This window comes from Hyaena hyaena, unplaced genomic scaffold (genome assembly GCF_003009895.1).
Source record: "Hyaena hyaena isolate Hyena2069 unplaced genomic scaffold, ASM300989v1 scaffold_1035, whole genome shotgun sequence".
NCBI lineage: Eukaryota > Metazoa > Chordata > Mammalia > Carnivora > Hyaenidae > Hyaena > Hyaena hyaena.
In genome coordinates this window covers 591,760-618,345 of record NW_024081669.1, presented here as the reverse complement: position 1 = coordinate 618,345, position 26,586 = coordinate 591,760, and the positions used below count along the sequence as shown (strand labels likewise).

Below are 26,586 nucleotides of genomic sequence, written 5' to 3'. Positions count from 1 at the left end.
TAATTTTTTGTCCCTTACCACAGAATTCATTCTATTCTTCCTAGTTTCCAAAATTTTAATCTAACTTTTATTATCCACCACATATATTTTTTAAATTTCTTCTGTCTTAGAATGTGTAGAAGGTTTCCAGAATTGCTAACCCATACCTCTGTGAAAAGGAAGAATACTAATTAGAGGTTAGCATTTATTTATTTATTTATTTATTTATTTATTTATTTATTCATTCATTCATTCATTCATTCATTCATTCTTCAGTGTGAGGACATATAATCTCTAACTGTATTTAAAAAGTACTTGTGTTTGGGGCACCTGGGTGGCTCAGGCTATTGAGTGTCCAACTACAACTCAGGTCATAATATCATGATTTGTGGGTTTGAGCCCTGAACTGGCTCGCTACTGTCAGCATCGATGGAGCCTTGCTTCAGATCCTCTGTCCCTTCTCTCTCTGCCTCTTCTCTGCACTTGCATGCTCTCTCTCTCAAAAACAAGTCAATGTTAAAAAAAATACTTGTGTTCATCCCTTTGCCCTCCTTCAGTGTGGTGGTTAGTCATCTGAGTAAGGGTCATTCATTTATATCTGTGTTTAGTAAGCTTTAGGGCCACCTGGACCCCATCAGTATCACTGATGTTATTTTCTTTTTTGAGTATGTGAAATATGGACTTGGTCCCCGAAGTCAGGAATGTACAAAAAGTCATTTTCCTCCCACTGTTCCCCCCATTCTTTCCATAACATTCTTACTCATACCCTGTAAGCAACCTATCTCAAACCATTCTCTGGTTTATACTTCAAATTTTTATTAAATATGCAGAAACATGCATATTGTCTTATTTTTTTACACAAAGGGTAACATATTCTATTGTACTTTTTTTTGTCATTTAATCATATTATTTGGAAATCATTCCGTGTTACCTATAGAGATCATCCTTGTTTTTATAGCTATGTAGGACTATATTTTGATAATATACTACAGTTTATTCAACTGTTCTCCTAACTCTTAATATTTAGGTAAATTCCTATAATTTCAGTAATGATAGTGGAAACTTTTGTGAGCAGAGATATTTCTGTACTATAAGAGGTGTTTCATCAGGATAAATACCTAGAAAGGAGCAGGCTAGGTTAAGAGATAAACTCATACCTAGTATTGCTAATAATGGCTATACCAGTCTGCATCCCACTGGCAGTGTATAAGAGTACCTATTTCCAGTAGCTGTGTGAAAAAAATATATTTTTATACTTTTTAACTTTTGTCTGATAGGTGAAAATTAGTAAATCAGTGTAGTTTTAATTTTTAGTTCTCTTATCATGGGTCAAGTTAATCTTATCTTCATTTACTTAAGGGCCATTTTTATATTTTATGTGAATTGTCTCTGTATTTACTCAATTCTCTTGGGCTATTTTTAATTCCCCCCCCCCCCACAATTTGACAAGAGTTCTTTGCTTATTAGGAATATTATCTGTTGTTGAACAATTTTCTCCAGGTTGGTGTCTGTTTTTTGACCTTGATTATGAAACTGAAATCCTTGCCATTTGCCTGAAGGTTCCAGTTACTTAAATTCTAGATTCATGTTTGCCATCTAAGTATAGCTCTAGAGCAGTGTCTTACATTTAGTATATACTGGATCTAGGACTAACTAACTGAGTTTTACTACTTACTCTTGATTTAGGCAAGTGCAGATGTCAAGTGTCCTAACTAAAAGTAATCTCTGAAAGTTAGAAGGCCTATTTTTAATTATGAGATCTATCTTGGGGTGCTTGGGTGGCTCAGTCGGTTAAGTGTCTGACTTTGGCTCAGGTCATGATCTCACGGTTGGTGAGTTCAAGCCCTGTGTCTGGCTCTGTGCTGACAGCTCGGACCCAGGAGCCTGCTTCAGACTCTGTGTCTCCCCTTTCTCTCTCTGCTCCTCCCTCACCAATGCATGTGTTCTCTCTCTCTCTCTCAAAAACAAACATACATTAAAAAAAGTAAAAACAATATGAGACCTTTCATTTTTCAGTAAAAAAAAATCATGCTGTCTCAACACCGCGTACATGGTGAAGTTGCATTTTTAGTGAAAAAAATCAGATTACTAAGATAGTAATGGTATCAACATTTCACATTTATTTATATCAAAAAGAAACTGCTCTATTCTGTTTTCCCTTTCACAGATAAGTTTGTTGTGAATACAAATGTAAGCTTGAAGAATAGAATTTTAGGTCAGCTATTTGAACATTTGCCTTTGCTAGAATTCTTACTATTTTAAAATCTAATATATAGTATATCTACTAAATATCAAGTATAATGTGCTGGAAGTACACAAAAGATATTAAATGGGCATAATTTCCTCACCTTCAGAAATTATCACTATGCATTGTTAGTATAGTGGTGAGCATAGCTGCCTTCCAGAAATGATAACTATGTATATTCAACAGATAGTAATGCTGTAGCCATGAAAGGGACTTAGACACATAAACTGACTTTGAAGCAAGTGCTGCCAATGACTACTGCTTTTTGGTTTCATGTTTCTAAGTATACTTTTCATGTACAACTTGTTTGAATAACCCGTATCACATTTTTTCCCTATTCTTGTTGTTCATTTTTGCTTATAAGTTGATATTTCAGCTTTATACTAGAGAGGAACAGGAATAACATGTGACCACATAATGTCCCTCTAGTGTATGTCTAGGCTATAAAATCATCATAGTATAAAATTTGCCAAACAAAAGGCCACTGTATGATGATTTCATAGGTGCTTATTCAGCATAAAAAGATAACCTCAGATGCTGACAACAGAATAATTTCAACAGTGTCAAGAAGCATAAATCTTAAAAAATTGAATTTAGAATACATTTGTGCCATTTTAACTTGAAGTACAGAACCACAAGGGAATTCTCTCGAAATGAGCTTACATTAAAAGATATTTAACACAATTTTTTTTTGGTCTCAGGAATTATTAAAGCTACCATGCAATGATAATTCTTTTAAGAAACTCTGCAAACATAACTGTTATCCAGTTCTGCCATAAAGGGTAAATAAAAGGTTTATCTGAGTTTGAAATATTAATGTACATCATTATTTTTAGTAAGGTTCTGAATATAAGACAATATCAACCTCTGCAAGTTAATATTAAGATATCATGGTATATTCATTTACTATTTATGAAGCTATGTGTCATCAGTATATCTTAGGGACCCGCTATTGCTTGTTGATAGTTTTCTTTATTCCTTTCAGTCTACGCATTGTCATTCATATCTGTAATTCTCACATGTTGAGTTTCCATAGGTAATTCTACAAACTTAAGGGAAAATTATGCTGATTTATTTAAATATTCTTTAGCAGGAAAAAAATCACAATTTTTTGTGGAAATCTCTTATAGTGATAAAAAACCAAGTTCTTAGAAATCTACCTAGTACCAAAACTTATTTTATACATATGTGTAGGGGTGTGTGTATTTACTTTATGTTAATCATGAAAGCAGATAATTATAAACAATTAGCAAGTTGCTTAGTGTTCTAGAATATTTTATACTTTTATCAAAACCAGTGACTCCTTAACTGACTTAATATATGTGTATCTGAATCAGGAAAAGGCCACATTATTTCATTTTTATCAAGAGAGTGTTTAACTAGCTGGAGGTGTGCAGCAACAGCGTAGTTCTCATTGAAGATTTTTGAAAGGGCTAGTGACATGGTTGGCTTTGTCTCTTTAGACTATATTTTAGGACTGGCAAATGCGTTGTAGCCTAGGTAGAAAGATCAGATATGGGATTGTACTGGAGTCAGTAAGGGCAGGTGAATGACGATACTTTACTACCAATTAATGGCTATCACAATGGAAAGGAGGGATCAGATACAAGAGAGATTGTGCCTGCAGAAACTAGAACCAACCAACATGGATTGGATGTTGGACACAATTGCATGTGAAGTTTGTGTTCCAGATAGTGGGAATGCTACTCTTCCACAAGGAATGCAAAGTAAGATGAAATGAGTTCACCTGAACCAAATTGACTGTAACTATTATACCATGGAATGTTTCACTTAGTATTCTGGAATGCTAAAACTGAGAATGATCTGAGAACCTTAGTAAGATGATTTGGGAACAATAAATACGCATGCTTTTTTGATATAATATATAACTATTTTTATTATATTGTTGGCAATGGTAATAGTAGTAGAAGTAATAGCTGCATTTTTTATGTATTTGACATGTGTTAGATATTCAAAAACACATGATCTCATTTAATTTTCACATCACTACTAAGAGCTAAGTATTTTTATATATTTAATTATTGTTTCGGTTTTTTATTACAATTCTAGTTAGTTAACATATAGTAGGATTTAGTGATTCGTGACGTAACATATAACACCCAGTTAAGAACTAAGTATTATTGTTGTTTTTTGCAGATGAAGCAACTAAAGCGTAGAGAAGTTAAATAAATTGCCCAAGGTCACATAGCTGGTAATTATAGATGTACATTTTAAAGCTAAGCTGTTTGACTCTAAAACTCTTGTACTCTTTGAAATTCATTTCATTGAATAGATGTAGCTAATCAGAAATGGAAAGGAACCATGGGGCGCCTGGGTGGCTTAGTCGGTTAAGCGTCTGACTTTCGCTTAGGTCATGATCTCGCGGTTTGTGGGTTCGAGCCCTGCGTCGGGCTCTGAGCTGACTGCCAGCTCAGAGCCTGGAGCCTGTTTTAGTCTGTGACTCCCTCTCTCTCTGACCCTCCCCTGCTCATGCTGTCTCTCTCTCTCTCTCCTAGAAATAAATAAAACATTAAAAAAAAAAAAAAAAGAAATGGAAAGGAACCCAAAGATGAATATAATAATACATGTACCCACACTAAACTTCAGGATGCCCCAAAGACCTTAAAGAGTTTCACAAAATTTTTAAATAAGTCAATTTACTTCCCTTTAGTTAAAAATAGCTTACGTGGTAACCCTAATTTTTGGATGGCAAGGGGAAAATACACAGTATAAAAATAAGATAAAGATAATATCTGGAAATGTGATGCAAGTTTATGATGGAGAATACTAAGTATCATTTTTATTGTGACTTACAGCTTGTACCTGCAGTGGCCATGCCAACATTTGTCATATGCACACAGGAAAATGTTTCTGTACAACTAAAGGAATAAAAGGTGATCAGTGTCAATTGTAAGTAAAAATGAATTTTTTAGAACTTATGTGGATTGAATTTCTGCTGTAAACAAATTGTTTAGGTTTTCCTTTTTTAACTTCAGTATTATGCTAGTTAGGCAGCCAATATTTTTGTAAACTGCATTTAGTTATATTTTATCAATTCTCATAAAAAGTTAGGCCTTTTAAAATGGCAGTTTTGTGGAGTCTTTAAAATAGAACCCAGAGAATATGTTTGCCTTTGGTATCTTTCTTTTTTTAAATTGTTTTTTAATATTTATTCATTTTCTAGAGACAGACTGTTAGTGGGGGAGGGGCAGAGAGCGAGGGAGACACAGGATCTGAAGCAGGCTCCATGCTCAGAGGTGTCAGCACAGAGCCTGAAGTGGGACTTGAACTCATGGGCTGTGAGATCATGACCTGGGCTGAAGATGAATGCTTAACTGACTGAGCCACCGACCTGTCCCTGTCTTTAGTATCTTTTTACAAAAAGGAAATACTCTTAAATTTTTGGAAAACACATATATCAAATTTGCATTTTATTTTTATAATTTTCCTCCATATCTAACTAAATAAATTACTCCGATCAAATGTTTTTTGCCTTTCTTTTAAATCAGTCATTGTTAATTAAAATTGTAGTCATTTAAGCCTTTCAAGTGGTTCTTATACTTTTCTTCTTTTTCCATTTCACCTGATAGGAACCCACTCTTGTCACTCTGCTTTCAGGAGTTTTATGAATGACTTTTGTCTTTTTATAAGTTAGTTGTTAGTGCTTGTTTTGGCAGCACATATATTATACTTTAGTGTTATTCTCAAGATTTATTCTCCCCTTGCCCAAAATTAACCCTAAAGAGGAGTTGTTTGATGTTATTTAAAGATTGTTTTTTTCTTATTTACATGTAGCATATAGTATTAAAATAATTTTATTGTTCTGAATAGTATATATGCACTTATATTAGATACAAATGTGTTTGACACAAATTATAAACTCTAAGTCTAATAATTATAGAAATATAAAAAGTTAATAAAGGATTTTCTAAAACTTTTATATCCAAAGGAACCTATTAACCATGGAAAATGATCATTTTGTTTTTATTTAAAACAAATATGCTATTTGCTGTAGACTTATTTTAAACATTTCAGGGTGGATGATCATGTCTTTGGCTAGGCATGGAGGTATCATAGTTTTTTAAGTTCAGAGAAGGTGAACAGAACCAGTTTTTATTCCTTCGCCATAGTCTCTTAAAAAGGAGATGTGGTGAAAGTATAATATCTTAGGGAAATTCCTATTAAGGAAAGCTATTTTGGTCTCAATACCCACGGAAATTAAATCAGAGTTCTGTGTTCTAATACAGAAGATACTTCTAATATTTTGCTGAATGCTGATATTCATAAGCAGACCACCTTCATGGCCTGTGCATTTGCACAGGGCTTCATGCTTAGAAGGGCATCATGCTTGACTAAATGCATTACTGTTACCGTCTTGAAATTCTTAATGAAATTTTAAGAAGAGCCTTGTTTTTATTTTGCATTGCTTCTTGACTCGTTCTCCCCCTCTATGAAGTATGTATCAAGTTCTGGTCATAAACAACCAATGTTTTATTTTTGTTCTGAGATTCCATTATTCTATCAAATAAAACTGACAATTAAAATTTGTACTGTATTTTTGTATAATCACTTTTATATATTTTTTATATATTCATTTACATATGTAATCATTTATAATAATTATCTCTTATATGATGTGGTAGTTTAGTAAAGATACTTTTGTTTCCAGATTAGAGAGAGCAGTATTTTAATTCATTGAGCTCATGGGATTATAAGCTTAGCAATACAAAGTTACAGGATTTGGCATATGTATGAAATAGTAAAACAATAAATTATATAGCTCTGAATGATGAAAGTACATTTTGCTCTAGTTATTATTTATGATTTTTATAAGCAAGGAAATATTAGAATATTAATGCGTACAGTATTTTTTAGATAGTCTTTGTAGATAGAATTATATTCTTTATTTTTTCTTCATTTTATTTATTTGGCTTTGGAGTATGGGGCAATGAAAACAGGATCATCATTCTTAAAGCAATTATTTTCTACATTGTGCATATATTGAAAATAACATATTGTTAGGAAGCAAAGCTAGTCATTCAAATCACTAAATAATTATTAAATGAGTGCTTGTATGATTAATGAAGATGAATAACACGGTTTTTGCTTGAAGTATCTTTCAGGCTAACAGTAGAGATACTAGCCAAAATATTATGTACTAATTGGTTGTGTTAGTGATTTGAAGTGCTTGTGAACCTTTCCCTCTTGACAGGATAATTTCTTTTTGGATTTAAGTATATAGTTGGGCATCACATCTTCTTGTGTATTTTTCATAACCTCCTCAAACTGAAATTGGTTCTTTTGCTATGCACTAAATTGTTTCTTGCCTTATCTGTGTACTTGCCCGTATCCTTTGCTAAAATGAAATTCTTTGGGGATCATATCATCAGTACCACGATGTAAGGGTTCAATAAGCTTATTTAATGGGATGGAATAAAGAAAGTATTAAAGGAGTACTGAAAAGGGAGGGATTAATTTACCTTGGAGGGGTCAGGTAAGTTTGAGAAGAGGTTACTTGAGCCGTAACTTGAAGGAGGAGGTAGAGTGTTCTGGGTAGAGAATATAGTAAACAGAAGGGGAAACTACATCAGTAAAGCAAAGAGGTGGAAATGGAGATGACTATCGCACTTCTGGTTTTTTTTCAAGGACATAGAGAGCTGGTACGAGTATCCATTGGTCCTACCATTACAATGAAAGAAACAAGAGCTAGACAAATTGAAAATCCATGAGCTTGCTGGAAATCATTGGAGAATTGAGATTACAGGGTAACCAAATAGCCAATAGTCTAAAGAAAAACAAGAGCTTTCAGGGAGAGAGCAGAGTAGATAGATCACTGGCTTACCTGGAGTGAAACCAACTGGAAATGTACAGGAGCTGAGCTGAGGTAGTTGATAAATTGTTGCTCAGGTTTGCACTGTCAATAGAGAGCAGAGCTCCTGGGGCCACAGGAATTAGAGTATCCTCTCTCCCCCAGTGAAGCCCACCATTTGCTCAAGGTTTTGTGGAGAAAAATTTAAGAATGTATTTCCTGTGGTGTAAGCTGGAGGAAGGGGAATGGCAGACTCACTGGCCAAGGCTGCAGTAATGGGGTCAAAATACTCATTTAAAGGGTCAGTACAGTATTTATATTGACAAGGAAGTGGAAGTTCTCATTCTGGTTCTGACTTGAAACATAGCTGGAACTCAGAAATGGTAACTTAGAACATGAATTTAATGGAGATATGAACTATAAGATAAATATGTAATGAGGGAGGTGATATTCTCTATGAAAATTGTGTACTTTCAAAGAGTAACATGCAGACTTCAAAGAAAACACCACATTATTATTTTTGAAAAATTTCTCAGTTTTATATGTGAGGGTCACACATATTTGATTCTGTTAAATACAGTGTCTCACTTTTCAATGTAATAGTGTAAAGAAGGTCAGTAGTAAACTTTCTTTTCCCTTCAGCCTTCTAACAACCCCTTGTGAAAGAAATTGGCTTTGTTCAGTGGGAAATGATGTATTTTAATAAAATAAAAATAAGTGAAAGAAGTTTTGATAAAATGTTTTGGTAGATACTTATGATGTATCTTGCCAACTCCCTTGGCAGTCCTGGTGTCATCAAAGCTATAGTGGACAGTTTCCTGTACTTTTCCACATAAAGTATGAGATTCTTTGGTCCTCTTTTAGTTGCAGAGCTACTCATTGCTGCCCGGTGCAGCTAGGAAGGGTAACGCAGTTTATGCCAATATGCGTCATCCTCAAACAGTGAAGGGCGAGATTTCGTCCTACATTTCCCACTATGTCACCAGTGCTTCCTCAGATAACTGGCCAACAGTACCCACATCCAAGCCCTTATCTCAGCATCTGGTACTGAGGTACTTCCAACTAAGGCAGTTGCTCTGGAAGTGGCTTCTGGCAACAGATCGTCAGCATGGGATGTTGTAGTTGGGTGACTTACCAGATGGCAATAATCACTATAATGCTAGGTAAGTGAGATAGTGGTTATCCTGGAGTGCTATAGTATAATTATTGAGAATATTAACTGTGTTTCATAGGATAAAGTATAGGTTGAAGGAGAAGTAGGAGTTTGTGCAGCGACTTTAGTACCTGAAAGTTATGAGGGGATAGTAACTATATTGTGGACTTGGCTGGCTTTTGTTGACTGCCATAAAGCCTTAAAGAAGGAGCCTTCCTTCAACTCGGCATACTGTGAACATCAGAAGGCCTTTATAACAACATTTAAAGACTCTTAGCTTCTACAGCTAGAGAGCAGAGTATGTTGAAAATTCTGCCTAGGATATAATTATAAGGTTGGCTGGCTTTAAATGAAACTGGAAGGTCAGCTGTGACAATTCACCCATGCCAGTCACTGCCTGATGACAAGGAGTGGGGGTTCACCCTCAAACAGCAGGGACACTTACAAGTATGACCACAGAACTCTGAATCCTAGATTCATTCCCTTGGAGACTCCTGGCTAGAAGTAGTCCTCTGTCATTTGCTAGAGTAGGGTAGCTTCCCTCTCCCTGGCAGCAGTGTGAAGATTTCACCTGACCTGATGTTTATTCTTTATAAAAAGTTGTTTGACCTCCTCCAGAGTGCACCTTGCCTCTATTTATTGCCTCCAAATCAGTAAAAAGTGTCAAATCTCAAAGTAGCATGACTGGGAAGACACCATCTCTGCTGTAGATAGGTAAGAGATAGCTTATTCCCTGAAAAAGTTGCAGAGCCTGAGAAATAGACAGAGGCAGGAATCAGCAGTGCATATATGAGAGTGAACCTTCAGGGTATTGGACAAAGGGGCATGAAATATCAGACTGGAGAAGGGAGAATTTATTGATATGCTATCACTCTCCTATGATTTAGGACTTCAGGTCTTCATGATGCCTGTATTTGATGATGGTTCTTTAAAATGTGGGCATGCTGATTACCTCTAGTAAATAGGTTGGGAGATGGGTAGAACTGTCTTGAAGAAATTTTGAGCATTGGAGTCAGAAAGCTCAGGAAGTTGGATATATTGGAACACATATATTACATAATATTAGATAGCCCATTAATGGATCTTATTTTCTTGGAGGTCTTCCAGAACACTTCCTTCACTAAGACAATAAAGAGTAAGGGAAGCTCTGGAATCTGTCATACTCAGTGGTGGCTGTTCTCTGTTGGCCATAGTAGAAAACAGAAAATGTTACCAGTCAGCTGGGCTCCCTAATATCAGTGGGTATGTCAGGAATCCAGAATAGTAAAGACCAGGTGGTTGCACCTTACTCTTAAATGTAGATATAATTATCTTAATAGTTGGCAAGACCAAGTGGCCAACAGTGTATGCTGGTTGTCAGGAATTTATGGTAATGCCCATGTGAGTTCTGATGGATGAGCTAAATTGACAGCCAACTAGATTATTGTTTGACTTATATTGCCAGAAAAAAGAAAAACATAAACCAATAAGCGGGAAGTTGATGTCAGTTGTCCAATAGAAAATTGTGATTCTTTACCGTTTTTTATGATTCTGATCTGAATCTCTGGTTCCCAGAACCTATCAAATAAAGTTGAGGAAGCACTATACCATCTCATCAATATACACAATCAGTATTCCTCCAGTTTCTCCATTGGGACCTCAAGCCATTTAGTAGATAATTGTTCACTGGAAAAGGGAATACAGAAACTTCCAAAGGGCTTTTGAATAAGGTATTTGAACTGATATTGATTGCCAAAATATCATTAGTTTATTCACGTAAAGATCCTTTCAATATTGTTACTATGTATCTTAAGTTACGTTAATATTTCAGAAGACATTATTGACAAATTTTATCTTAACTACATGTGAAGAAAAAAACAAAAAACAAAAGACACATTTCTGGATTGATCCTAGATTAGACTTCTAATCTACTTCTAATTACCAGGAAATATCTAAATTCTAACAAGTTAATAAAGTGTTATTATGCCTTGTACGTAGTAAATGTGAAGCTCAGAGTATTTGGATTGGGCAGAGGAAAACGTTAATTTATTAGGTCAGTGATTCTCAATGGGAATGAAATAACATTCTTCAGAAGTTTATAATTTTCATAATTATCTTGAAAATTATGGGATTCTCTTAGCATTTAGAGATGAAGAGTCACAGCCCTTTGTTAAAGTGGAAACTTATGAAGACTAGGTAAAAAGTGGAATTTGGTATAAATGTGTTTAATTGATTATATTGGGTCTACAGATTGTGGTCATTTTCCCTGTCCCTAGTGCATAGTTGGATGGCTATATGTAGCCTCTTGTGGACCCCTCATATTAGATTTCTGACCTGTGGAAAAAGAGCCATTAAGTTAGAAACAGCCATGTGGAAAAAGTCCCTGAAACTCCTTTCATTCACTCTAGACTGAATAAAGATGGTAAATCAGAAATTAGAGATCTCATGTCAAAACCTGAAATGGAAAAAATGAGGAAGTATCATATTTCAAATATGAGCTGGATCTTTGAGTGGTTAAAATATGGACAGGATTATGATGAAATGTCACAAAATATATTTTCTGTCTTGAAACGCCATTACGTGATAAGGTGTACATTCAAGTTTTGATATTTTAAAAGAGTTTGGAAACCCGATCATTTCATAGATAATAAGAAATAGATGATAGGTTGGAAAGAGATACAGTAATACAAGAGCCAGTAGAATTAGATTGTTGGCATCTGGGAACATTTTAAGAGCTGAAAATCAATTGGCAACCCCCAAGTGAATAATTTTAATACACAGTTTCTACCACAAAGATTTTGTATTGTAGCCTTACAGGTTTTTAAGAATATATATATACATATATATATAAGATAGAAATAATATAATTTTAATAACTTTATTAATGAATTATAGTGTTAATAAGTTGATACTACTAATAATATGTGGTTCTTAGTTTATTAAAAGGAGTCTCAAATACTCTGTAGACACATGGCATACTCAAAGATGTGTGTTGTGCATGCCATGCACAGCACAGCTATTGGTGATGAAGTTTTCTGAACTCATGAACACATTTTTGTTAAATTCTGATCAGAATTGTATAGGGTGTATTTTCAACTTATGTGGTAGTTGCACTTCTAGAAAATTCAGTGTATGTAGTAAACATGCAAAAGCTACTCTGAGTTTATATGTAAAATGGAGTTAAGTTCCAGGCTCAGATAATTATGAACAAAAGCTTGTTAATTTTCCATGTTCAAAAGTTATGTGGGATTAGGATCAATTTGTTTTGTGGAGTTGCCTTGTGCATCATGATGTCTACTATCCTTGGCATCCCTTTTGGCCCTTTTAGTAAGTTCCATCAAGATCTGTAATTATGGAGATAAATAATTGCTCCCCTTCCATTTACCTCCATTGAGAATCACCTAATCTATTGGTGTTTTTCTTTAGCCAAAAAACTTTTGTTTCATTTATCGCACTTAAGATCTTAGAGAGATTTGCTGACTTCTGGAGAAAATTGCATACATTAGTTCTGTTATTATATAATTATATATATGATAGCACTGTTAAGTATGATGTTATTAGATTAATCAAAATTGATGGGTTGATCCATAATCATACTTTACTTTTTATCCACAGTAAACTGAAGATTAAATTTCTCAAAGACATTTGGAATTGTAAATATAATTATCTGAGATAATGGCACTATTACTAAGCAGGATCTTTTAATTTAGTAAATTAATAAATGAATATCCTTTTTCCTTATAGCCTTTCTCTTTGCTGATTATAACTTTTTCATAGCTACTTATGTTAGGCTGATGACACTGGTTCCCAAAATTAGTGTAAAAAAGAAATCTCTAGGAATATGGTGACTTAATTTCTAGGTTGAGAATCAAAATTTTGCTTTCTTGAATATTATAGGTGACTGTGAAATAATATTCCTTGATGCATTTTGAGATATATTGCCATAGAAGGATACTCTTCCTGAGTACTTTTTTCCTCCCTAGTTTACCTTTAGGCCATCAATATCTAAGATTATTACCCATTTTTTCATTTTGTTTCTATTTCATTTTATCTGGTCTTTTTCTTTCTCTCTCTCCTTTTTTTAATGAGAGGGAGGCAGAGGATGATGCCAATGCCTTTTCCATTTTAGGAAGATCAAACTTGTGCCTTCTTTTCGAGACTAATTCCTAGCACATAGAAGGGGCTTTAAAAACAAATATAAATGAATATAACTTAGGACTTTTGTTTTCCCCATTTCTCTTGTCATTTTTAAAAGTCTCCTATATTGAGAATGGGGAAATATAATACCTGTTTCATCACTGTGCCTTAACCTACATTAAGGAATCATTTGCTGTACAACCTGCCTTTTTGTACTGTATTGTGCTGTATCTAATTTGCATGTAGATTATCAGCTTCATAAACACAATTGGATAAACATCTGGTGAATATAATCTTCAAATACTAACACTAAATATTGTTAGAATTTTGTAGCTCATTTTTGTCCAGTGTAGTTGCAACTACTGATAGGGCTAATGGTTTATTTGTGCTGGTGAGCCAAGCAGCCTTGATATCTTAAGATAGAAGATAGTTGAGGAACACATTTGCTTGCTTTATTTCAAAAACATTTATTCCAGTGAGAGGCCATAAAGCCATAAATCTCAGAGTATCAGTTGAGAAAGCAGGTTACCAATTCAGTTTAAGCTTGCTCAGTGTAAGTAGATTTGGTATTATTTACCTCCCAGCTCCCCAGTAAGGTGCTCTCCTGGCAAGAAGTCCAATTTGAGTAAAAATAACTTTATGTCAAGAAAATGTTTGAATTCTTCTGGAGTATGTCTTCTTGAATTTCAAACTTCTGATTTTTAGGGACATATTTCCAAATCTGTTATCTTTGCCATTAGTTTTTCTAAGCCCCAGAGCAGTACTAGATAGAATTTCATTTAGTTGTCAATCTAAACACAACCAGGTTCTATTTCCTAGTTACTATTGGTTAGGTTAGAGGTCCTGTAATTGGGTTCTGACCAATAAACATCTAACCAGTGTCCATTACTCCAGGCCTCGCCCCTAAAAAACTCTTGCATCATACATCCTCTCTTCCCCATTCAGTAGTTCAGTGGAGAGGAAGATGAGGACCTGAAAGATTATAGAGCTCAAGAATAGTGCTGGTCCTGGAAGACTCCACGGAGCAAGACATCTTCCCAGCTGTACCCCTCTACACTGGACTGTGCCTTAAAATACAATCAAAGTTTTCTTGTGTAAAACTACTGAGATTTTTAAGTTCGTCTTTTACCACCTTAAAGAGCGGCATAGAAGAGTAAGCATACCCTTCCAGTAGTAATTACTGTTACCTTGGCATCTTGCCTGGCACACTTAATTACAGCACTTTTAATTGAATTACCTTAAATGACCTATTCATTAAGTGTGACTTCTGGTATTAGTTTAATGAATTGTCTGTGAGGTGTTTGGGTCAATTTGCTTATCTGTGTTCATCTCTTAAAACGTTTGTACACTCTTCCATCTCTTTTATCAGGGCTATTCTCACTGAAGGCTGTCTCTTAGAAGACCTTAGCATAGTCCTTCATCTTCAGTTTGACTGTTATATTGATCTGAGGCTTAGAAAAGTTAAGTGGTTTTAATTCTAGATGGGCAGAATAGGGGTCAATGTATATAGTATTCTTGAGCTGTTAGTATAAAAGAGGTGCGGTAAGGAGCAGAGTATCAAGTTAAGGTGTAGGATATACTAATTATAAGTTGGAAACAATTATAAAAAGAAACAGATTTAAATGCCAGAGAAAGAAAATATATGTTAAACTTTCAATTTATTGTGGTTGTTCTTCTATATTTATTATTAAAAATTATCTGAAACTATCAACAAATGAAATAAATGCCTTCTAGTATGTTCCAACTTAACCTTTTATAAAGGATTTAATTACAGTAAATGTCAACATTTTAATGTGGAAAATATATCCGGTATATGTGTAGATGTTGTATCAAAATACGGATGGATTTCAAATGCAGGTATGTTTTAAGATGAATTACTGCTAGGAGCGCTTTGGTGACTCGGTTAAGCATCCAACCTTTGATTTTGGCTCAGGTCATGATCTCAGGGTTTGTGAGAATGAGCCCCGTGTAGGGCTCTGGGCTGACAGTGCAGAGCCTGCTTGGGATTATCTTTTCCTTTCTCTCTCCTTCTCTACACCTCCCCTGTGCTCTCTCTCTCTCTCTCTCTCTCAAAATAAATAAATTTTTTTTTAAAAATGATGAGTTATTGCTGTTCACGGCTATGTCCATTTTATTCATTTCTGGTGGCTCCAGTGCAGCACTCTTACTTCTAGGAAAAAAGATAGATGATTGAAAATATTTCAGTATAATCTGTATCTCAAATAATTGTGTTTTTGTTGTGTTTTGACATTTGTAGGTGCAAATATAGTATCTGGTAATTTTTTAAAATGTTTTTACTCTTCTTCATTGCTGTCATTGCTATCATCATTATTGCAGTTAACATATGTTGGACTCTACCAAATGCCTGTCTCTGGGCTAGGTACCTGTATGCAATTCTTAGAATAATTCTGTAAAGTAGGTAGTATTTTTAGCTCCATTTCACTATTAAGGACACAGAAACTCACAAAAGTTAGTTTGTCCAAGGTCACAATTTAGTGTTAGATTAGAACTTTCATCTAACTTTCTATAACTAAAAAGCCAGTGCTCTTTACCTATTGTATACCCATCTTTTATTTATAAAGGATAATTGGCAAATGAGATTTGAGGCACTATTTCTGGATTGAAAAAAATTGTGTCTTCTACTGAGAATTTGTTGGAAAATGTATAAATAGTATTTGTGAACAATACATTATTCTACCTTTTAAATTCTAATTTTAATGTAAAGTATGTAGTAATTAAAATTATTCTTCAGATAAAGATTATTAATGCTATTTTTCTTGTAGGGAAAGAATTACATAATGTAGAAATTGATTTTATTTTTCAGAAGCTTGCACTCTAACTGTACTGAGTTTTAGATTAATCTCTCTTCAGTTTATATATTTTTAATGTGAAATACTTTCTAATTTATTAGTAATTTTTATTTTATTTTGATCCAGTAATTATTTTTTTGTTTATCTTAATTTTAAAGACATTGAATTAGTATTAAAAAAATCTTTTCATTGGCTTGTTTTGTAAATCTGTATTTTTTTAATGGACTTTAGTTTTTAGAGCAGTTTTTGGTTCACAACAATATTGAACAGAAGGTGCAAACATTTCCTATATACCCCTTATCCCATACATGCCTTGCTTTCTCCATTATCTATACTTTCACCAGAATGGTACATTTGTTATAATTTATGAACCTATATTAACACATCATTAAAACCCAAAGTCCTGAGTTTACATACATTAGGGTTCACTCTTGGTCTTGTACGTTCTGTCGACTGTGGCAAATCTATAAATGACTTGTATCCACTCCTATAGTATCAAACATTGTAGTTTCAGTGCCCTGAAAATTCCCTGTGCCCCTCTCTCCTATTCGTCCATCTCTCTCCTATAACTTCCGGCATGCATTGATCTTTTTACTGTCTCCATAGTTTTGTCTTTTACAGAATGTTCTGCAGATGGAGTCATACAGTATGTAGCCTTCTCAGATTGGCTTCTTTATTATTATTTTTTAATGTTTTATTTATTTCTAGGAGAGAGAGGGAGAGACAGCGTGAGCAGGGGAGGGTCAGAGAGAGAGGGAGTCACAGACTGAAACAGGCTCTAGGCTCTGAGCTGCCAGTCAGCACATAGCCCGACGCGGGGCTCGAACCCACAAACCGCGAGATCATGACCTAAGCGAAAGTCGGGCGCTTAACCGACTAAGCCACCCAGGCGCCCCTCAGATTGGCTTCTTTAACTTAGTAATATGCATTTAAGTTTCTTCCATGTGTTTTGATGACATGGTAGCTCGTTTGTTTTCAGGGCTTTGTCTCATTGTACCACAGTTTATTTATGCATTCATCTACTGAAGGACATCTTGATTGCCTCCAAAATTTGGAAATTATGAATAAAACCTCTGTAAACATTCATGTGCACTTTTGTCTGGACATAAGTTTTCAGCTTCTTTGGGTCATTACCAAGGAGAACAATTGCTAGATCCCTATGATGTCAGTATGTTTAATTTTGTAAGAAGCTGCCAAAATGTCTCTGAAAGTGGCTGTGCAATTTTACATTTCCACTAGCAATGACTGAGGGTTCCTGGTGCTCCACATTGACATACCTGTTATTGTCAGTGTTCTGGATTTTGCCCATTTCAGTTGGTGTGTAGTGGTATCTTGTTTTAGTTTGAATTTCCCTGATGATATATGATGTGCAGCATCTTTTTGTATGTTTATTTGCTAAATCTTATTTGGATATCATTTTTGGTGAGGTGTATTTGGCCCATTTTTTAATTAGGTTGTATGTTATTGTTGAGTTAACAATTCTTCTTATATTTTGGATAACTGCTTTATCAGATATATCTTTTGCAAATATTTTCTTCAGTGTCTGTGGCTATATTGTTTTATGTCATGTTTTTCACTCAACGTGTTTTGATACCATCCAGGTTGTTGCATCCATGTAGTGGTAACTCGATCCATTTCAATGTGGTAGAGTATTTTGTTGCATTATTATACCACACTTTATTTATTCATTCTCTTATCTCTTCTTTGATAATGTTGGTTTTTGTTTTGTTTTGTTTGTTTTAATTGTTTTAATTTGTTTTTGTCTTGTTTTGCTTTGCTTTGTTTTGTTTTGTTTTTTAACCATTAAAACTAATATATTTAGGGGGCACCTGGATCGCTCAGTTGGTTAAGCAACCAACTCTTGATTTCAGCTCAGGTCATAATCTCATTGTTTGTGAGTTCAAGCCCCACATTGAAACCTCTCTGTCTCTCTCCCTCTCCCCCTCCCTTGTTCAGTCTCTCAGTAAATAAATAAACAACCTTAAAACCCAGCCTCTAATGTACTTAGTATTCTCATATATATCTCCTAGTTCACAGCTGTGTACAATTTTGATGGGTACATATTGGGCATCTATATTTTCAATTTTAGAAGATTAACTCTTTTGTAAAATTGTTACATCAAATTATACTTCTTCTAGGGCTGTATAAGTTTTCTTAATATCTATACTCTTGACAGTACTTGGTATTATAAGACATTTTAGTTTTAAGGATTCTTATGTTGCAGTCTGAATTTGTATTTTCTTAAGAACTAAAGAGATTCTTAAGAACTAAAGAGATTCTTTAGTTCTTAAAGCCTTATGTGTTTAATCTTTAAAATACTTGATGTATAATCACCAAATAAATTTTATTTTTTATGAAATAGTGCTCTTTCAAATTTCTTGTGATTTTTTTCTACTGGATTCTTTTTCTTAATCATTTGTAATAATATTTTATACATTCTGGTTGCAAGTCTTTTGTTGATGATTTGTGTGGTAATACCATGCTATGGTTTGGATTTTCATACTGTTTTTTATGTTTTGTATGAAGAGAAGTTCTTAATTTTAATGTATGCTGAAACATCAGCCTTTTCTATTTTGTTAGAGACTTTGGAGAGTACTATTTGAAACTTCCTTGTCTTCTCCATTATTAGGTAATATCACTGAAGTAGTCAAAAGGCCCTAGATTTTTTGATGTGAAAGGTTTTAATTATTTCTTTAAAATATAATATAATCTATTCATTTTTAATGGCTTATTGTCAAGTTGGTTTCCATATAATACCCCGTGCTTGTCCTCGCAAGTGCCCTCCTCCATGTCCATCACCCCCCTTCCCCTCCCCCACCCCCATCAGCCCTCAGTTTGTTCTCAGCATTCAAGAGTCTCTCATGGTTTTCCTCCCTCCCTCTCCCCAACTATTTTTCCCCTTCTTCTCCCCCATGGTCCTCCAGTAAGTTCCTCCTAATCCTCCTATACGTGCAAACATATGGTATCTGTCCTTCTCTGCCTGACTTATTTTGCTCAGGATAACACCCTCAAGTTCCATCCATGTTGCTACACGTGGCCAGATTTCATTCTTTCTCATTGCCATGTAGTATTCCATTGTATAGATAAACCACATCTTCTTGATCCATTCGTCTGTTGATGGACACTTAGGCTTGTTCCATGTTTTGGCTATTGTTGAGAGTGTTGCTATGAACATTTGGGTACATGTGCTCCTATGCATCAGCACTCCTGTATCCCTTGGGTAAATTCCTAGCAGTGCTATTGCTGGGTCATAGGGGAGTTCTATTGTTAATTTTTTGAGGCACCTTCACACTGTTTTCCAGAGGGGCTGCACCAGTTTACATTCCCACCAACAGTGTAGGAGTGTGCCTGTTTCTCCACTTCCTCTCCAGCATCTAGAGTTCTCTGATTTGCTCATTTTAGCCACTCTGACCGGCGTGAGGTGGTGTCTCAGTGTGGTTTTGATTTGTATTTCCCTGATGAGGAGGGATGCTGAGCATCGTTTCATGTGTCTGTTGACTAATCTATTCATTTTAAAAAAGAATATAAACTATTCAGATTTATAATTTATTCTTATGTCTATTTAATTCTTTAGTTTCTAAAAAAAATCCCTTTTTGTTCTATCAGTCTCACTATGATATGTTTAATTCTTCTTATAATTTTTTTTTCATTTAGCATTTCAGAAGTTTTAGAAAGTTCAGCCAGAACTCTTTAAATGTTGCTTCTTCTTTCTTTTCTGTCTTCTGTTTTTGGAATCTAGTAACACCATATCTTTTATGTTTCTTTCATGTTTTTCCTCTGTCTCCTGACCTATTTTTCAGTTCACTTTTTTCTACTGTGTCTTATTTCCTCTTAACATTATCCATTCAGCTTTTAATCTTGGTTATTGCATTTTCATTTTATATTTCACACTTTTTCAGACTAAATTCTTAAACTTATTTATTATAATTTCAAATTGTCTTTTATAGTTTTGACTTTTTTCTGCAAATTTCTAATCATTTCTGTTCTCTCTTCCATTATAATAAAGATAGTTATTTTAAGACCTGTGTCTTTTCCCTGATAACATCTGAATTTCTATATCTCTATTTCATCATAATTTGTTTCTGGTAGTTCCTGTTCTTATTTTCTTATTTGTTTCCATGCCTAGTTATTTTGAAACTTGTCCTTAATGCCATATTTGCAAAATCTAATCATAGATTGAATCTTTTCCAAAGAGAATGTAATTCTGCTCTGTGCATGAGGGCAGTAGAACCTTAATCATTTTCAGAGATAAGGTCGACTCAGGACAGATCTGCAGTCTGTGGATGGCCTTACGTTGCTCAAATTCCTAAGATTATTACTCTTTGGGATTTAGCTCACCAGCTTTGGTGGGCCTAGACTCTCACCCTTTTTCCTATGAAATACTGTCCCCATCCATAACCAGGGACAAAATACTGTCACAAAATGATCCTAGGAATCTATCTTCTTCTGTACCCAGGACTGGCAAGTTTTAACTCTTTTGCTCTCCAGTGTTGTAAGCATTAAAAAATAAAATCTACCTTTTTTAGTTATCTTCAACTTACCTGGTTCTGTTTATCATTATTGGTCTCTGAAATCCATAAATAATTTATAATTTTAGAACCAATAACTTTAGAACCTATACTATTTAAGGATATATCCTACCTTAATTTCTTATTTTTTAAAGATAAATTGTCTTAGAAATATGTTATTATTTTTGATACTATGATATTCCTTATATCCCATTTTTGTTCATGTTGTATGTCATTTTTATGAATAAAAACAAAACAAAAGCAAATATGTTTTATCTTGTGTGGACGTTTTATAATTTCTCATGAAAATGCAAATTTATTACTAGATTCTCAACTGTTTTAAATCATCTGTCATGATATTTCAAAATTGTAACAATTAGATATTCCCCCAATTGTTTTCTTAGTTCCTCTGTATAAAGAGTCTATCTCATTTTAAGATGTATATGTATGTATATTTAAATATTTAAACCATTAGGGACAAAGTGAAATGCTGTATTTTAACACTTAGAAATGTGAAATTATTTTATATTTTGTTTTTTAAAAAGGCTTTATTTATGATATTGTGTGATAATTCACACAAATGATAGCCAATATTTAGGTGACATGTAATGACAATATTTGCCCTTTCAAAGTCCTCTTAAAGATTTCTGCCTAAAACTATTTTCTTAAAAGGTCTTGCTGTTTGTTTATTGGGAATAGAGGATGATTATCCCTTTTCCTCAGACACAGAATACTTTGAAGTTATGTTTATAATTAAACAGTTCAGAACAGTTCTGAAGGCTTTTAATGTTTGTATCTAATCTTTATACAGAAAGATTCTGAATTTTAAAAATATTACTTAGCCTACATATTAGAAATATTAATATAATTTATATAGTGCAGTGTTAATATGTTTAAAGAATTATTACTTATATCTATACTTTTCCCATTACATTCACTTTACCCCTAAAATCTGAGTTAGAACTTGATCAAATAACTTAATTTCTCAAATTATTTATTATGTAAATTAGATTAGTACATTTTCATATCTCAAATAAATATATTGAAATATTTTATAATGAATTTTATGTGTAACAAAGTATTATTGTAGACAGATCCTAAGATGACTGTCAATGATCTCTGCCTCCTGGTAGTCAACCTATTATTTAATCCCCTTTATTTGAATATGGACTGGATCTGTGACTTCTAAACCAGAGAAAATGGCAAGGGTAATGATATATCACTTCTTTCATTTTGGTGGGTCACTAACATGCATATGCTTTAAGTCTGTGTTCTACCAGAAAAGTTTTGCTCTAGAGAGTTTCTCCCTTTCTGGCTGGCTTTGAAGAAGTAAGTGCAGCTGACGGTATCATCTAGGAGCTGTAAGGCCATTTCCACCAGTCTCCACCCAATAATAAGCAAGAAACCAAGGCCTTCTAGTTCTGTAGCCCCAAGAAAATAAATTCTGCCAACCACCTGAGGGAGCTTGGAGGTCCGCCCGAGCCCAGTCAAACCTCTGATGAGAACTCAGCCCTAGCTAACACCTTGATTCCAGCTATACAGTGAACCCCAACTGTAGCCAACTTAGAATCAGAGAGCCCATCTTTGCTCTATGTTTAGACTCCTGACCCACAAAAACTTTGAGATAATAAATATGTGCTGATTAAAGTTGTTAAGTTTTGTGATTTGTGGCTTAGCAATAGATAACTAGTGCAAATATACAATTGGATTACATTTGGATATACATTGGATATACAGTGTCCTTTTATTTAATGTACTTGAATTATATACATGTGTATTAAATATATAATACACACATTACGTACTTTTAGAGTTTCAAACTATGAAGGCCATCTCAGTCTTTGAGATGAGAAAATACACTTTCTTGAATGAGTAAAATAATTTCAACAATGCAAATTAAGACTTTCCTGAAAACAGACTATAAAGAAAATTTACTTTGGTGTTAGTTAACACAGTGGTTTGTTACAGAATAAAGCATAGTTTAAAACATTTTTCTTAATCTTTATTTCACATTCATATATGTAAAATTCTAGTAAGAAAGAATTTAGAATTTTCTTTGCAATATTGCTCTCTCTTTTTGTTGAAAATAATAGTTAGGTACTCCTTTTCTGATTTTTTAATTACATTTATGTACAAGATCCACAGTGCAATTGAAAGATTGTGATAATCTTGATTCCCAATCACATTATTATATAGGTTACATGAAAATCCATAATGGCTGTGCCATACATTTCAGTGTATCAGCTGATTATATTTACAACAGGTTCACATCAGTGGTTTTACCAACTGATTTTGATATGTGGGAAATGAGATGGGAAGATGATTCATTTGCAATAGCACAGCATTGGGTAAAAGTGATACATTTATACATACATTTATAAATTTACACATCTATACATTTATTATTTATTTGAGATTTTATTCATTTTATCCCTTATAGTGAATATATTTTTCCATGGGTGTTGATTGTGCTATTAGAATGCAAAATCTTGGATTTTGATTAGAGATATGACAAGTAGGCCTGATTTTTTTTTTCTTTTCTACATCTTTTTTGAGTGAATTATAGGTGAGACAAATTCATCTTATAGGATATGACATATTAATAAGAAAATGTATTCTTCATCCCTGGTCTTTATCTTTACTATGATGATTACCAACTCTCATACTTCCTCTACTCTTAACAGTCCATCCTTACAATTCTATTAGTAAGAACTCTTCTTTTTCCAATATTTATTTATCTATTTATTGTTGGCCTGAACTCATGAATTCCTGTTTTCCCTAGTGGTTGATAATTCATTGTTGTACGTAATTATTTAGTACTCATATTGTTCCAGTTTTGGCCAGTAGGAGCTACTTCAAGCTTGCTTGTATTTTTATGACACATACCCATCATTTTGTGAATTCTTCCTTACTTTCTGTTATAAGAAGACATTCCAGCCTCATCTTATACCTGTTCTCCCTTGAATCGGCCATTTAAAAAATATTTTTGAGGAGCTCTGATTTCTTGTAGTGAAGAATTATATTAGAGGTGAATATCTTGGTGCTTGTTATGCTCTTTGGTACTGAAGTGTCTTAACTTAATGGCCTGTTCATTGAATAGAACTGGGAAATAATTATTTATCTATATATACAAATAAATACTAAGTGCATATATACATATGCATGTGTACATGTGCATGCATATACACACACATGTATATATTTTAGAAAACATTACTTCATACCCAGGCTTCTAATTCCAGTACATCCCTCCAATGTTCTTTTGGACCTTTTCCAGTTTAATAATTATATGTCTCCTCCATTAGTGAAAACAGTGGCTTCCAGTGACATTAACACATACCTTATTTGCTCAGTTCTCTGATACAAGAAGTACTTTCAGAATTGCTTTGTCTATATCACTTTAATAAGCAAACCTAAAAAGATTTAAAAGTTTGATTTTTTCCACCTTTATCTGCCCAGAATTGAGGATATATTGTGAGATACTGTGTTAACAAGTTATTTGGAATGGTCTCTTTTCTTTCTTCTTTGTTTCCTGTTCCTCCTTACCTCTCTCTTACTACTCTCCTCCTTCCCTTCCTCCTTTTCTCTTCAGGATGGCTGTGTAGTATTCACTTGAAATTTATTAGATTAATTTCTTTTAGTTTACTTTGTGCTTTAGGCTTTCCCCCCCCTTTTCCTATTCTTATTGGCTTAATATGAATATTTAGGAATATGTTCAACATTGACCTTCTTTCAAAGGAGAAAAATATTTAAAAATATACTCAGAGAGAGTAGTCCCCATTTCCTCTTTTCTCCTCTGGTAAACAAAATCATTATTTTCTGGTTTATTCTTCCTGTGATTCGTGTGTGTGTGTGTGTATACATACATATATATAGACATATATTTATTCATATATTTCATATGTGTATGTATATTCACACACAGGCACACATAGATGTAGACATTTATTCTTTTCTTTCTTACACAAAAAGGGACATACTGTAGTTACGTATCTGTATTAGATCATTAAATTGTTTATCATTTTTTTGTTTGGTTTTGTTTACAGATGTATAGTATTTCATTGTGTTTATGTACTGTGGATTCTTTAACAAATTTTGTGTTCATGGGTATTTAGATTCCAAAGTTCCTATAAGTGGGACTTCTGGATTGAAGAATAAATGCTTGTGTAGATTTGTTAGACATTGCTAACTTCTCTTCCATAGAGATTTATTCATTTTGTATTCCCACCAGGTCATAATTGTATAGGAGCACTGTGTGCCCACAGTCTCCTAAACAGAGCATATTGCTATGCTTTTGAAATTTTGACAGTCTGATCGAGGAGAAATGTCATCTTGGTATAGTTTTGGCTGATATTTCCCTGATTATAAGTGATGTTGGACATCTTTTCATATAATTAAGAATGATTTTTTATCATTTTTTTTTGTGCATTGTCTATGTATTTTGTCAGTTTTTCTATGGAATTTTTAGTTCTTCATTTTAAAGAGTTCTTCATAAATTAGGGACTTTAGCCCTTTTATGTCACATATGTTGTCAATATTTTCTCCCAATTTATTATGTCTTTTGATTTTACTAACAGCATTTATTTTTACCATGCCTTTCAGTATACCTTGTCACCGTGTAGTCTTTTTTTCTAATGTGTTTAAAGTTTTATTTTGTATGCTCAGATGTCTGATCCATTTAGAGTTGTTTTCTTTTTTTTTAATATGGGTAGAGTGTGAGGATTGAATCTGATTTTATGTTTTTCCAAATGGCTATCCAGTTCTCTGCATACCATATGAAAAAGACTTTACCCTAGTAATTTAAAATATCATTTTTATCATATACCAGATTTTTAGTATATGATAGTTGAGCCTGTTTCTAAATTTCTATTCTGTACCTTGGTCTTTCTATTGATGCACTGATACTGTGCTATTTTAATTACAGGCCTTGAATATATTTTATTATCTTTGAAATCTAGTTCCCCTAAAAACTCTTCATTTATTTTCTTTTTTTTATTGTTTTCTATTTTAATTCCAGGATAGTTAACATAGTGTTATATTATCAGGTACATGATACAGCAATTCAACAATTCTATACATTACTCAGTGTTTATCATGATAAATTTGTTCTTTATCCCTATCACCTATTTCACCTTTCCCTCCCATCCACCTTTCCTCTGCTAACCATCAGTTTGTCCTTTATAGTTGAAGAGTATATTTCTTGGCTTCTCTTTCCCTCTCTCTCTCAGTTTCCTTTGCTTATTTGTTTTGTTTTTTAAATTCCACTTATGAGTCAATTGTAGGGTATTTGTCTTTTTTCTGACTGATCTATTTGACTTAGCATTATACTCTATAGTTCCATCCATATTGTTGAAAATGGCAAGATTTTCATTCTTATGGCAAATAATATCCATTGTATATACCATATTTTTATCCATTCATCAGTTGGTGGTTACTTGAGCTAGTAATATATTTACTTATGCATATGAACAGTAAGGTCAACTTTTCTGGCTCCTTTAAAGCTTATTGGACTTTTTATTAGATAAAATTGAACATTATCTTTCTTTTTTTCTTTTTTTTTTTTTTTTTACAAATAGTTTATTGTCAAATTAGTTTCCACATAACACTCAGTGCTCATCCCCACAAGTGTCCTCCTCCATGCCCATCCCCCCTCCCCCCCACATCCATCAGTCCTCAGTTTTTGTCAGCATTCAAGAGTCTCTCATGGTTTGCCTCTCTCCCTTTCCCCCACCATTTCCGCCCTTCTTCTCCCCCTTGGTCCTCCGTCAAGTTCCTCCTAATCCTCCTATACGTGCAAACATATGATATTTCAATTGAACATCATCATCCTGATGATGTTGAGATGTCTCAATGAAAATTTAGGCATGTGTTTGCATATATTTATGCCTCCTTTTGTGTTTTACAGGCTGAATAATGCCTAAAGTTTCATAGTGTTTCCTTTGGAACTATTGATTTCCTTAGTTATT

General features: G+C 33.8%; 1 protein-coding gene across 1 annotated transcript in view; it reads left to right on the top strand.

The window, feature by feature from the left end:
* Positions 1-3,773: 3,773 nt before the first annotated feature.
* The window catches only part of LOC120223757 (attractin-like protein 1), a 519,004-nt gene continuing 496,191 nt past the window's right edge, over positions 3,774-26,586 (top strand). Inside the window, exons 1-2 of the mRNA XM_039221981.1 lie at positions 3,774-3,951; positions 5,041-5,134. Coding sequence (XP_039077912.1) covers positions 3,774-3,951; positions 5,041-5,134 — 272 coding nt within the window. The remainder of the gene's footprint in view (positions 3,952-5,040; positions 5,135-26,586) is intronic.